Source organism: Dreissena polymorpha, chromosome 9 (assembly GCF_020536995.1).
Source record: "Dreissena polymorpha isolate Duluth1 chromosome 9, UMN_Dpol_1.0, whole genome shotgun sequence".
Taxonomy (NCBI): domain Eukaryota; kingdom Metazoa; phylum Mollusca; class Bivalvia; order Myida; family Dreissenidae; genus Dreissena; species Dreissena polymorpha.
Window position 1 is genome coordinate 34,009,834 of NC_068363.1, and position 15,865 is coordinate 34,025,698.

At 33.8% G+C, this 15,865-nt stretch overlaps 1 protein-coding gene across 7 annotated transcripts in view; it reads left to right on the forward strand.

Annotated features, from left to right (window-relative positions):
* Positions 1-15,865, forward strand: part of LOC127846389 (uncharacterized) — a 97,798-nt gene that overhangs the window by 16,940 nt on the left and 64,993 nt on the right. For 6 of the 7 annotated variants that reach the window (XM_052377595.1, XM_052377596.1, XM_052377599.1 and 3 more), the window contains exons 5-7: positions 1,428-1,561; positions 1,955-2,093; positions 2,962-3,096. In XM_052377595.1, coding sequence (XP_052233555.1) covers positions 1,428-1,561; positions 1,955-2,093; positions 2,962-3,096 — 408 coding nt within the window. The remainder of the gene's footprint in view (positions 1-1,427; positions 1,562-1,954; positions 2,094-2,961; positions 3,097-15,865) is intronic. The other variant, XM_052377602.1, reaches the window with a different exon arrangement.

A 15,865-nucleotide genomic window follows, 5' to 3' on the forward strand; every position in this document is an offset into this window, starting at 1 on the left:
CAAACAAGTTGGTCGTGGAAATTAAGTTCAATTTCGTTATGCCAAAGTGTCTTTAATTTTAAGTCTGTTATATGACAATTGTTCAGGTTCAATGTCGCAAAAATGTTTTACATTTGAAGTATGTTGTACAACACTGTTTTACATTTGAAATATTCGTCGCAGATGATGTCGATCCACTTTTATCAATGTATTACGTAACAGATGGTTTAAACATGTTATGAATAAATCTAATTCTGTTATTTAATCAAAGTCAAAACCAAAATAACTGTGACTTTCTATATCTACTATGACAGGCTTATTTATGCAACCTGGAAGGTTTGTTGATTTAGGTTTTGTACTGATACATTTCCATTTGATAGCGTTCTGCTGACTTTAACATATGTTTTTTTTTTACATTCCTACTTATCTTAAATTCCGATCATTACGCTACTCATTGTAAAATTGAGTGCCAGTCCTTAAAACGAATCCGTGTTCGTATACTATTTGTGTTATATGGACCTGTATATTTCGTAAATGTTCTGTAGTTGGTTTAGTAAAATAATTAGAGTTGAACAAACACACATTGTTTAATTTAATTTTTATGTAGTTTAGTTGCGACAGGTGATTGTAAAGCTCCAAGGTGTATGTTATGGTACTTAATGTATATAATTATGTCGTGTTTTAATTTATCAATATAATTATGTTCCTTTTTCTACTATATACAAAGCTTCATAGTTTTGTAAAGCAGTTTTGAAAATAAAAATAACGTAAAAATACGTTCGACGGGGATCATGGTCTTTATAAGTCACACAACTGCTCTTAATCTCCTTGATTGGTATGTGCATGGCCAAAGTAATTAAAAACGGTCGCCGTGGTGTAATGTATTGGATATGGTATCCGCCTAGCGACTGGGAGGTCACGGGTTCGATCCCCGACGTGGGAGAGTTCTTAAGATCACCACCAAAGACACCAAGTACTGGTTCTAAGCCCAGGAAAGGGATTCCAGAGCGTTTAAATAAGCCAAAGGCTTTCGATGCAATCGAGCTAAAATAAATAGGTTTAAACTAAAGAAATTGATACTTGGTGATTAGCTTGACTAAAATGTAACATGACATAGTGCACAATGATTCAACATTTACCAAACAACGCTCCTAATGTGTATATTGTTCGATCATTCCTATTAATTAAAATAAGCATGACTTATCATATCAATTTCTACATAAAACATAAAAAATACATTCGTAATTACCATTCAGAATATTAATCGTGCCTACGGACTTTATAACACTTGCTCATCGGCTGAAAATTATTTAGTATTACATACTTATGATAAATACACAAAATTCAGAAAATCGATGTTTCCATTATATATGACATAATATTGTCAATTTTGCTTCACACATATACGTTAATAGATGAATTAAGAATCATTAAACATATATTTTCAGGTATGATTTATATGGGCTGTTATCAAGATAGCGGAGGAAACCAAGTCCTGGCAGATTATGATTACCATTCTAATTCGAATTCACCAACCGAGTGTTCAAACAACTGCAGAAACTACAAGTTTTTCGGAGTGGAGGTTGGTTGTATATTTAACGTAGGAAATGTATAGCGTAGACATTAACTCAATACAAAGGTATCCAAAAATATAAATAAAATCTTTTAGCAATCAAAACTTACTATATAATATTATGTTTAATCCCTTTTTTTCCCTATTTGTTGTACTTTTTGTGTTTAAACTTTGTATTATTATTGTGATTGTATAGAGTATACCATACGCGTACTTCACCTTGATAATGTCTTTAATCTGAACATTGGCAGAAATATATCATCTAAGCATGCGTACATTTACTAATAAAAACTGAAACAGATGTGATCCCTTTGAACAGTAAGATATTAAGACAATTCTATATTGTTTATTCGTAGTCAACGGCAATGCAATCAATATTTATTTGTATCTGATTGCAATTAGGCGTGGAGTCATTGCCTTTGTGGTAATACGATTAATTCTGCAACCCAAGTACCAGAGTCAGAGTGTACGCGACTTTGTCCGGGCGAAACAAGCAAGAGATGTGGCGATCATTGGAGAATTAATCTCTACAGGCATTGGGGTAAATGTAGAGATTTTAACTAGATTTTAAGTACATAATACGTGTTTAATCACGTAAGATTATACACATAGTGGAACGCCTGTCGGATTATAAGTCATATTTGGTTATGAATGTAACCGGTTTTACTTGTATTTATGATTTAAACAGACTAACAGGTTTAAACAATTGTTCAATTTGGGAAAGCTTACCAGTTTACATGTCTAACAGGCATGTTTATGACGTTGACTTATAAATAGTAATACATTTATATATATTTGTTAAATGTATAACTAAATACATTTTTTTTTCAAACTGGCCGTGAAAGTCTATAACGGTCTCTTGAAATGTTTTTTTTTCATAAACTCAGTATCAATTTAAGAGGTAATTATAGGTAAATCTTTAGTTTTATCATCAGATTGCAGCTTATTGGCAAAGTATTGCACAATGAATCACCATAGTACATTTGATTTAATTAATGTGGAAATTAACTAATCCCCAGATACAAACAACGTTATGTCACATGATTACCTCATGTATCTACTAGCGAAACAAGTTTTCACTAAGGTGAAAAAAAATCATTTGGTGTTAACTGGTCTTAACATACCGCCTTTTTAATGAGATTTAGGGATAAATCGCTTCGTTATGAACTATTTACTTCAAACGTGACAAATGCGTAGAAAAGGCTAACTTCTACATGCAAATAACAGTCTGTACGGGTTACGGCGATAACCACTACTTTCCATTTGGTATTTTGTTATTGTATAAATAATGTCCGTTCAAGTAATTAGACGTATTTGAAACCCAGTGTCAAGTTATTGTAACATACGACGAAATTGTAAACATGTACTTACTATCAAATTATGAATACACCACTCGTTTTCGTTTTCAGGCTGCCCACTCGGAAGTTACGGTGTTAACTGTTCCAAGCAATGCCATTGCCGTAAGAGTTCATGCGACGATGTGACGGGTGCATGTGGAAATGGTGGCTGTAAAGACGGATGGAAAGGAATAGCGTGTGATGAAAGTAAGTTGTCAATTAATATTAATAAAACAAAACCATACACACAAAACAAAAATCTGACATAAGCAAATAAGAAAGGTAGCATCCGCTTATAGTACTCTAGAAATCTGAGAACATATTAGCCATTTCATTTTTATTTATGTACAAATATGTATGTGGACAAATAAAACATGTTCAGCAATATATGTATATCAAAAAATTATTTTTTTATTTATATTTAATGCACATGCAAAGTTATAATTTACATTAATTAACTGCATTTTGAAGACACATATTACGAAAAAAAAACGTACGTAATTCAAACAATGTTATTGCAAGCAAGATTTTGACTTAATAAACTCTCGCAATAAAGAATTCGCATATAGGTTGACGCAATTGCACCGTTTTAACAATAAATTCTACTGATTAAACAAGGCTATTGTCAAGCAATATGGTCCCCTACCGGCTCCACCATTCCACCGTTTTCAGAATTATTATTTTTTGGTTGCCAAAGCAACAACAATTTTTGACGTAGGAACAAAATGAAATGACGTGCATAATGTCCCTATCGCCATCTATCCATGTTGCAAGTTTCATGTAAAATATTAAGAACTTTTAAAGTTATCGCAGGATCCAGAAAAGTGTGCAGGATCCACCATTTTCAGCAGTATTTCTAGTCTATTTTTTGCCATAGCAACCAGAATTGTTGACGTAGGAACAAAATGAAATGACGTGCATAATCTCCATATTGCAATCTGTCCATGTTTCAAGTTTCATGAAAAAAAATATGAAGAACTTTCAAAGTTATCGCAGGATCCAGAAAAGTGTGACAGACTGACGGACCGACGGACTGACGGACAGACGGACACACAGAGCGAAAACCATTAGTCCCCTCCGGTGAACCGGTAGGGGACAATAATATAATATGCAGTTAACTTGCGCACTTCACAAAGTTTTGCATGTTTGTACAATGCGTATTATTTACTAAAATTTGTTTTGTCATTCCTATTATCGAAAGATGTTTTATAATGAAATGACATTATTTGTCAGCAATTATATCAAATTACAATCTAAATTTCGAAGAATTATTCACTTTAGCAATAGTTAATAAAATAATAATATATTTGGAAATAATTGTATTATTTCCTGACACAATCATCTAATCGTCTCGATCTATTGCCCACCATACGCAATGATCGCATATTCTTATTTACCGGAAGTCTGCTACACACAAAAAAATGTAAACATATTTCTTTGAGTATGTTTGTCTTAAAACTTCTGTTAATAAGCTTATTTGGGTAATATAATTAAACAAATGATTACCGGACATCGTCAAAAAATTTAAACATATGTACTTTGGGATAAAAGAAGTCTGCCGTGATGCAAAAATGAACACTAAGATAACTCATAATTTTTAATATTTCAAATAAATATGTTTAGTTTAATCACAGTTTTCGACACCATGCAAATATTTATTTAACTGAATTATTTCACAAGTGCGTATGCTTAAGAGACATTGGATTTTGTTTTTTAACGATGTTTTCTGTATCTGTATCACTTGGACAGCTTTGTATTTATTAAGTCGATCAGATTTATATATGCTCAGTTAAGCATGGAATTATTATGATATTTCGATTCAATGCATATAATCCTATTAAATGCACAATAATGCCGCACAACATCGCCCATTGGTATCACAGTCGACACTATCATGTGCGCCAATTAGAAAGTGTTTGTCTAATTTTCAATATTTACGCAAATGGCTCAAATGGCGAACCCAACACATATCATTTACATCCTCACGGCCGTGGGATACAATCATCGCGATAGCGATATAACTTGACAGGTCATTCGTGTAGTTATATATGCTTTAGCATAGTTTTTCTGTCTCAAGGAAGTATTTGCCAACCTTTTTGTAGTTGCATCAAGTATTATATCCATATATTTAAAATGATTAAAATTATATATTATTTAATGGAAGTATTTATTAAATGTGTGTTATTCATTTTTTTTTAAATCCGATACGCATTATTGAATTTGTTAAATGTGATAATAACAAATAAACAGTTGTAAATAATTTAATGTAAAAAATTGTCCTGATAAAAAACAGGTGAAAATTATGAATCATGTACAACGACGCCTCGTGTTCACGAAAAGCGTGCGCTTTAATTCTTAAAGCGAGATTATACGATTTTGTCAAATATTTATGAATTCATATAAAATGTGTAAGCAAACTTATTAAATATATATATATATTTCAATATAAATTAAAATAAAAGTTAAGACAACATGTGTCGAAAAAAGCGAAATAAGCCATATATTTTATTCTGAAATCGAAAACGGCTGTACAGTCCGAATTCGCCAGCATGTATATCATGCATGTTCTATGTGAATCTAAACTTAGTTGAACGGTTCATTTTAAATTCCAGCTACGATATATATTCATACGACACACGAACACTAACTCTGCTTCTAATAAAAAGACGAATGCTTCGGTTATTGTAGGAAAATATGTACGTCACAATCGGCTCGGGGAGCTAATTTGTCTTTGCCGCATTTTATGAAATTCGTCTTTAATGTATAGTTGTGCTTGCCTATTGTGTGTTATTGTAACATATTTTATCAATATATTAATAAAACATACGTGGCCCAGCGAACGTTGAAGTCTTTAGTTTTAGCTATACAATGTGTAGTGCATTTAAGTTAAATGTGAAAACCCGTTTCTCATATTAAAACAAATCGTTTATGCTGTCTTTAGTGCTTCAATGGTCGCGATAGGTTACTATTGACATGTAATACGTTCTAGGATTGTATACATCTCCATGTGAAATGCGTGTATTCGGCTGCCTGAGTGCTGATTAGCTGATGAAGAGTATGGAGCAGAATAGGTTGACAGCTAGCATCGTGTCTATTGTCGAGAGATGATGTTGTAGAGGGTGGCCCGCGCAATTATGTTAAACTATTAATGTTTGATATTGGGAAGGAATGGTTATTGTTTGTCGCACTACACAAGCGTTATACATTCACGTAATATCAAACCATCAATACATTATACGCTGATATTGTCAGCTTAAATGTGACGGATCCGTTGCATCAAATTTGTAGTTCATGTAGTTATATGCAAAAGCTTTCACTATTCCCGATTCCAAGCGAAATTGACGTTGTGTTACTTAAAGCGGGTATATACGATTTTTTATATGTGTTTAATTGTAATATATTGATAAAATATGTTACAATAACATAAAATGGGAAAGAAAAATTATACATTAAAGCCGAATTTCATAAAATGCAGCAAAGACAAATTAGCGCCCCGAGCCGATTGTGACGTACATATTTTCCTACAATAACCGAAGCATTCGTCTTTGTATTAGGATCGGAGTTAGTGTTCGTGTGTCGTATGAATAGATATCGTTGCGGGAATTCAAATAATCCGTTAAACTAAGTTTAGATTCACATCGTACATGTATGGTATACATGCTGGCGAATTTGGCTGTACAGCCGTTTTCAATTTCAGAATTTAATATCTGGCTTATTTCGCATTTTTCGACACATGTTCTTCTTAACTTTTATTTTAATTTATATTGAAATATATATATAATAATTTTTTACACATTTTATATAAATTCATAAATATTTGACAAAATCGTATATACCCGCTTTAAATATGAACTAACAAAAAATACTATATATGAATAAATATTGTTGAAAACATAGGTTGAATTGTAAATATATAAATTGCAATTTATTTATAAACAGATTTTTTAAATGATATCAAACTTCCTTCGCGGCTGAATAAGGTAAAACAAAACCAGGTGCTCCAACTTATGCGTAGAATTGGTAATCATAAAGACCATGACCCTTTTGTAGTTCCCCTCGGACGGACCCTAACGTCTGACGAGGACTATGGCTACAGGATATAACTTTGCTCTGTGCGAACAAGAAAACGGGTTTCGGCGTTACCACATGAAACAAAACACGCTATTACGATATGCGCATGGGTCTTTGAATGAAAGAACATATTAAGGCATCTCGTTAACGCTTTCCAGGATATAATAGTCACCGGGATCGCTGCTTCCAGTCGTGTCTCGCCTTTATGGTTATATCAGTGACATCGTTCTAACGTTAGCGTTGTCCGAAATATATATAAAGGTCTCAAATATACCGTTGGTCTGAACGAGCGAGAAAAATATGTGCATTCTTGTTCGCATACTCAGTGCAACACTTGAGCTAACTTCGGAGTATTACTGATTTTTAGTTATTCACACCGAATTAGGAACTGCCTTTTTCTTACATAAACAATACATTAAAATGGACCAACTGGTACCAGTAAGCAATGAAAATTATTGCATATGTATATTGGACAAACACATATGTTCAATTGCAATTCATTTGAGTATTGTTTTTTATTACAAAAAGTTTGTTTTTGTCTTGCCAAGCCAAATGTAATGGTCAGATAAAACTTCAAGAAGCGTTTCTGACATAAAAAATAAACCAATCTTACATTGAACATACAAGTAATGAAGCATAGTCGTTGGTAGACGATAAATTATACGCGAGTCCATTTCAGTTTTCATTGCGATTTAGTATTGCCTATTTAGTTCTAACACAACGTTTTCATGTGTTTGTAAAGTACAATATAACATCAAGACCCTTAACAGGCTTCGCCCGCGACAGCAAGAAATGATGACCTCCTTGTACAGTGGTCTGGCGTGTTTGAGCCAATGTGTATTTTAGGTATATGATGTGTAAACAAACATTCACTTATCTTACCGTTGATTGGTCAAAAGTATTCGTCTCCGCACGTGCTAATTGACCAGTCGTCAAATGCGAGATCGCTCCGCCCACTAAGTTGTGTTTTCATAAAATGCTTTATCAATTACTCCGACAGTCTTTGTTTGTCGGACCATGTGGCCGCAATAAACGAAATCTGATTGATTATTTCGTGAGTTTGATTGACAGCTGGCGACTGGTCAATTGTTGATTGACTGAATCGCTATTTTACCGATTACATCACATGGTCGGAAATAGCCTAAATTAATTTTTCCGTTCAACCATTGTTGACAGGATGTTTTGACATTTAATTTGCAGTAATCTACATGAGGCAAGCAGACGGCAGTTTAATGAATAATCTATTTTGTCATATTTTATGTATTTGCCTTAAGGAAACTGTTTGATTGACAAGTAAGTCACGTTCTTCAATAACCTATGTGCTTTGTAATGTAAAATATTTGCGTTAACTTTCTTTTTAGGAAATATTTTAATAAAATTATATTTATACCAGTATGTTCTTTATTTTTAAACATATATTATTAATTTCCAAAATTAAATTACTTAATTATGATATATGTATACATTGAAGCTCCAAATATTCGTTACGTTACACATATTTATACCATTATATTCTTTACAATTAAACATCTATTGATAATTTCCTTAATTCAATTATGATATATTTATACAATGATGCCTCAAATATTAGTTACGTTGGGTAAAGAAAGATTTAAACATAATACACAGCTTTAAAGCTAATGTTTAATGTCGAAGTACATGTTTTTTTATTGAAATATTCTACAAAACATATACATATCCTCTATACATATTAGCATGTGTATCCTTAGTATCGGCCCTCTTAGTGAAAACATGGAAATATTTTAAGTGAAAAGATTGGAAAACATACATTTTTAATACGTCAATCTATAGATTAATGTGCATTATCGGACATAGCAACAAAAACTGCATTCAAATCGCTGATGTTTTGGTAAAATACTGGCGAGACTCAGCTCCACGTAGTAATCATTATTATGTTCATCGTTACTCATAATATCGGCTCTTCTTATTGGTTTCTAATGTGTGTTACTATGCGCATGTGCTTTTTCTATAAAAAGTTGCTTAATGGAAAATCGAAACTCTTCATATTTTTTTTATTATTTGTATATTTTTTTCACAAATAAGCCGCTTATATAGCATTCGATAAACCTACTTATAACCAAAAAAAAAAAATATATTATGTGTACTCATAATATAGAATGAACATGACCAACTTACAAATGAAAACCGGAAATCATGGGAAAGATCGTCGTAATTGTCATTATTAAACAGCACATGAATTAACACTTCTAAAAATGGAAAAACATTTAATATCCAGCACTTATTGAAAGGTTTTCTTAAAAGACACGATACAATGAGGACGGCCGACACTATGAGAATAAGAGATATACTCTTAGGAGTGTAAATATGACTGATGTTGATAAAGAAGATCACATGCAGTATTAAGTCTTTGTTTGGGGTTACCTATCAAATCATTACAAGGAATATACAAAATGACATTAAAAGCTAACAAACTTAGAGTAAACTGGAAAGATGGTAAATTTAATGTATTGTTATACCTTTTATATTCATGTTATTTCCTAATACTAGAGTTGCGACACCTTAAGGGTTTCGCGGGATGGAATGAGTGTGGACTAAACGATGTGGGTACGAAAATTTTGGGTAACAAATGTGGGTACGAAAATTTTTATGACGAAAAAAAAAGTGGATATGAACATTTTGGGTACGAAAAAATCATGCCAAAAAAAAAAATTCGGCTAGAAAAAAAAATTTAGTAAGAACAAATAAAAGTATGAGTACGAAAACAAAATGTGGGTACGAAAATTTTGGGATCAAAAAAATTATGCCAACAATAATTTGGGTACAAACAAAATGAGCTTAGGATCATGAAATGCTGAAAAAGCCCGGGGTCTTGACCGCCAAAATGGCTTGGATTGCAATAATACTGAAATAGCTCGGGATCTTGACCACCAAACTGGCTTGGATTTAAATTACGCTGAAATAGCGTGGGGTCAAAGCCGCCAATCTGGCTTGGATTTTAATTATGCTGAAAAACTATTGAGTGTTGACCACCAAACTGGCTTGGAATTTAATTATGCTGAAATAGCTTGCCGTCTTGGCCACCAATCTGGCAGGGATTTTAATTATGATGAAATAGCTCGGGGTCTTGACCGCCAATCTGGCTTGGATTTTACTTATGCCAGAATAGTTGGGGGGGTTTGAAATCCAAAATGGCTTGGGTTTTAATAATGTTAACATAGCTTGGGATCTTGACCACCAAACTGAACTGGCTTGGATATTAATTATGCTGAAATAGCTCGGGGTATTGACTTCCAATCTATCTTGGATTTTTATATGTGCCGAAATAGCTCAGGATCTTGACCACCAAACAGGCTTGGATTTTTATTATGCTAAAATCGCTCGGGGTATTCACCGCAAATCTGGTTTGAATTTGCTGAAATAGCTCTGGATCTTGACCACTGAGCTGACTTGGATTTTATTTGTGCTGAAATAGCTTGGGGTCTTGACCGCCAATCTGGCTTGGATTTTAATTATGCAAAAATAGCTGGGGTTTTGACATCCAAAATAGATTGGGTTTTAATAATGCTGAAATAGATTGGGATCTTGACCACCAAAGTGGTTAATTGTGCTGAAATAGCTTGGGGTCTTGACCGCCAATCTGGCTTGGATTTAATTATGCTTAAATAGCTCAGGATCTTGACAACCAAACTAGCTTAGAATTTAATATCCCTGAAATATCTTGAGGTCTTGACCATACAAATGGCTTAGAATTTAATTATGCTAAAATAGCCTGGGGTCTTGACCGCAAAAATGGCTTGAGTTTTGATAAACTGAAATAGCTTGGGATCTTGAACACCAAACTGGCTTGGATTTAAATTATGCTGAAATAGCTTAGGGTCTTGGCCACCAATCTGGCTTGGATTTTAATTATGGTGAAATAGCTTAGGGTCTTGACCGCAACACTTGCTTGGGTTTTGATTATGCCGAAATAACTTGGGGTCTTGACATCCGAAATAGCTTGGGTTTTAATAATACTGAAATAAATTGGAATCTTGAACACCAAAGTGGCTTTGATTTTAATTGTCCTGAAATAGCTTGGGGCTTGACCGTCAATCTGGCTTGGATTAATCATGCTTAAATAGCTCAGGAGCTTGACCACCAAACTAGCTTGGATTGTAATAAGCCCGAAATACCTTGAGGTCTGGATCATAAAAATGGCTTAGAATTTAATTATGCTGAAATAGCCTGGGGTTTTGACCGCTAAATTGGCTTGGGTTTTAATAATACTGAAATAGCTTGGGATCTTCAACACCTAACTGGCTTGGATTTAAATTACGCTGCAATAGCTTGGGGTCTTGGCCGCCAATCTGGCTTGGATTTTAGTTATGATGAAATAGCTTGGGGTCTTGACCGCAAACCAGGCTTGGAATTTAATTATGCTGAAATAGCTTGGGGTTTTGACATCCGAAATGGCTTGGGTTTTAATAATAAATTATGTGAATATGAATGAGGTTGGCTTAACATATATCCCGATCAGACTATAATATTTAATACATTGTATACCCATCGTCTGGTATAAAAAATAGTAACATAGGTTTTAACTCAAATTCCTCATGCATAACACTAGTATGGTTACCCTGTATAAAATTTCTATAATGTGTTTATTATAAACTGGTAGGAGGGAAACTTATGTTTGTTCTCCATTTCATGTGCGTGAATTACATTTTGAACTTGAGTAAAATACCTCCTTGTTATACCATTCGACCCTAACATATTGACTGATTGTATTCATAAATGTAGCATAATTTGTGTTAAATTATTTTTGTATGTTTCTTATTGGCGTTTGTGGTCATGTCCTTCATTAAAATAAAAAATAAAACCTATGTGGTAACAGCGATACATGAGTAGTAAAGTATAACACCCTGATGTGCGTGATGCTATTCGAGACTTAAGGTAGACGTAACTATTACTCTAAGAGAGATTGGCAGGATGTCACATGCTGAGAAACATGCTGATAATCATTCATTGCTTAAACAAGTGATCTACGTAAATTGATGCGGGGTGTTACAAAAAAAAGATTATAATCATAGATAATGTTCCAAGTTCATGAGGTCCTTCCGGAACAGTGCCTACATTATGTGGAGACCCATAGTGTGTCCCACCACTCCTACCTAATTTAAGTACTAGACACATGAAAATTGAAAATTGAAACGAATTTTAAATTAAAGCTTCAGTTTCCAGCTACATATGTATTTAGGTTTTACTGAAAGTTATTTTGGTGTTGTCTTATGCTGTGGGCGGGGGGGGGGGGGGACCGGATTGTCCAGAGGAAACCTACCTGTCCGTTATAGTGACCACCAACCACACTCAAGTGCCCTGGGAATGTGGATTGAACCCCGGCTGCAGAAGTGAGAAGTGCATGAACCAACCACTGCGCTAACCGTAACCGGACAGCCATGTAGATAATGAATTAACATAAACCTATTTAAATTGAGATTTTGAAAATCAGGTCGATGCCTTTGCTTCATAATACAACTAAATCTTGTCAACGTGTTTGATGCATAAAACAATTAAACCAGGTCAATGTGTACGTTGCACAATAAAACTAAGTCAGGTAAATGTGTTTGCTGCATAATACAAATAAACCAGGTCAATGCGCTCGCTGCGTAAAACAACTAAATCACGTCAATGTGTTCGCTGCATAATACAACTAAATCACATGAATATGATTTCTGCATAATACAACCAAATCAGGTCAATGTGTTCACTGCATAATACAAATAAATCAGGTCAATATGTTTGCTGCATAATACAACAATCAGGTAAATATGTTCACTGCAAAATGCAACTAAATCAGGTAAATGTGTTCACCGCATAATACAACTAAATCGTGTCAAATTGTGTTTGCTGCATAATGCATCAATGAGGTCAATGTGTTCACTACATAATACAATCAGATCAATGTGTTCGCTGCATAATGCAACAAACAGGTCAATGTTTTCACTGCATTACGCAACAAACAGGTCAATGTGTTCGCTGCATACTGCAAAAAACAGGACAATGTGTTCGCTGCATAATACAACTAAATTAGGTCAATGTTTTTGCTGCATAATACAACTAAATCAGGTCAATGTGTTTGCTGCATAATGCAACAATCAGGTTAATGTGTTCAATGCATAAAGCAACTAAATCAGTTTAATGTGTTTGGTGCATAATACAACAATCAGATCAAATTGTGTTCGCTGCTTAATGCAACGTTCATGTCTATGTGTTTGTTGCATAATGCAACAAACAGGTCAATATGTTCACTGCATAATACAACAATCAGGCCAATGTGTTCACTGCATAATGCAACAAACAGGTCAATGTGTTCACTGCATATTACAACAATCAGGTCAATGTGTTAACTGAACAATGCATCAAACAGGTCAATGTGTTCACTGCATAATACAACAATCAGGTCAATGTGTTGTTTTTCATTAAACAACTTAATCACTTTAATGTAAATGCTGCATAATTAAACACTCACTTCAATGTGTTTGAAGCAAAATGCAACTAAATCAGGTCAATGTATTCGCTGCATAATACTTCTAAATCAGGTCAATGTGGTCGTTGCATAACACAACTAAATCAGGTGAATGTGTTTGCTTCATATTGCAACACTCAGGATAATGCGTTGGCTGCAAAATGCAACGAAATCAGGTCAATATGTTTGCTGCATAATACAAAAATCAGATAAATGTGTTTGCTGCGTAATGCAATCAGGTTAATGTGTTGGCTGCATAATACAAAAATCAGGTCAATGTGTTATCTGTATAATGCAACACTGAGGTAAATGTGCTCCCTGCTTTATTCAACAATCAGGTCAGTGTGTTCTCTGCATAATACAACTAAATCATGGCCATTCATACCTTGACAAAGAAATTATGCATTTGATGTTTTGTTCATTTCTTTTCTTATTGATATCCGAGTTTTTCAAATTGCAGCGTTTTATCTTCCTCTGATATATTGTTTAAGTGCTAGAAGGTAACAACATTGCAGGGCATAGACCTAATTTTTGTAAAATAATACATGTCATTTACCCACAATCTATTTCATTACATTTCTATTTGATTTATTTTTTTTTATAACAAAAAAATACATCTGGAGCAGTACGGCAAAACTTCCGTGTCATACAAATATAAACAATCAATAGGAAACATCCTTAAGGGTATGGCGATTTAAAAAAGTGCTATTTTGCAGATAATATTATAACATGTATATTGCATTTCTAAGTTTTGCTTGTCAGCATGATCTCGGCAGTCCAACTAGTGTTTTCCGGTCAAAATTAGCAATGTTTGTATGAATCCGGAGCGAAATATACATAGGACAATTTGTTAGTGACTATCTGATATATCTGTTAAGTTGTTAACTCTTATCGTGTTTAATTTGGTTGTTATTGTATCTATGAACTATGATGTTCATAATAGCAATACTTATTCACAGTCAACATTTAAGTATGCCCTTTCGTTTACCAGATCTGCTTACCGCTCCTCACAAGTAGTTATTTCCGTTGATCTTGATTGTGACACCAAATTGTATGTGGTACTTACAGTAATATTTTAAAAAGTAGACCCAATCCGAAAATATTGTGTATGCACCGGCATCGACTGACTGAGAGGTATATAATGATTGACTCATCCTTCCATCTCTACATGGTTAACACAAAATGGCACATTCCATAGAATATCAATTATGTTTCCTACAAAGCTTTCATACTTGCATGGATGTTGTCCTTGAACACTATCAACACACCCACTCTAACCTTACCTCATGTTGCTGTTGACGCTGACCTACATTTGGCTCAGACTAATGCAGAGTCCAATCTCTTGTTTAACCCTTTTCAACTTAGATACATATTTGTACACATTTGTAGTCTCTTACAAAATACTATTAAATTAAATTCCTTTTTAATAAGATGCAAGTTGTAAAGGCCTCATTTTCAACCCTTAGATAATGATTAGCAGCAAACAGCATAAAAACCTGAACAGTCTGCGAGTTACTCGCATGGTTAGAGTTAGAACGGTATTTTAGAACTTTTCTTTTTTCGTCAATCTGGTTGACTGCCCCTTTAAGGCTAGTGACTAATTACTGACTTTACAATACTGATCTATATATCGTATCTTAAAATATGTTTCTTGTGCAAAGTATGCTGTCTAATCCTGTGTTTTTAAAAGTCCTTTTTTAGACAGAATTTCACTACCAACACCCTACCAGCTCACATGGAAATATGCATAATAGGTGCCTAATATACATAATTATGTATCTTTATCAAGACATGGCAGTGGGGAAAGATTCGTGCTTATTATCATTCAACATGTATTTCTATGAAGTCAGTCAAGAGCCAGTAATTCAGAAAAAGGATGCAATTTTTATTAATTGCTATTTCCAGCCATCCACTATTTAAGTACTTACAGTCAACAAGGGTGTGTGTTGACCTTCTTGTTTTACTGTAGCTGTCTTATCCAGAGGTTTTGATCTAGATTCCTTTCCATACTTGTATGCAGCGAGAAAATTGATGGCAGATATAATTGCGCACATGTTCATGTTTTTTTTGTATGTTCATGCTATTTGCATCTTCCTCCCATGTCGACATTAATAGATTTCGCGCAAACAATCTGCCTTCCATGTAAATTTAAGTAGATTTTACGCAAACAATTGAAGGCCACAATTTACTGTACATGAAATATTAATGCTAGACATTCTTTAATCTATTTTTGTTATGCTCTCTTCCAAAAACACTTTTAATAATTTAACACTCAGACTGGAGGAGGATGAATGGTAGATTGTTCTCAAGTGGTTCAATACAGAGTCATGAATGCATACTTCAACCACTAGTTAATAACTAGAAGTGTTTTCCTCAACGAGGAAGTTTTTATTCATAATGAGATATGTTTAATTGAAA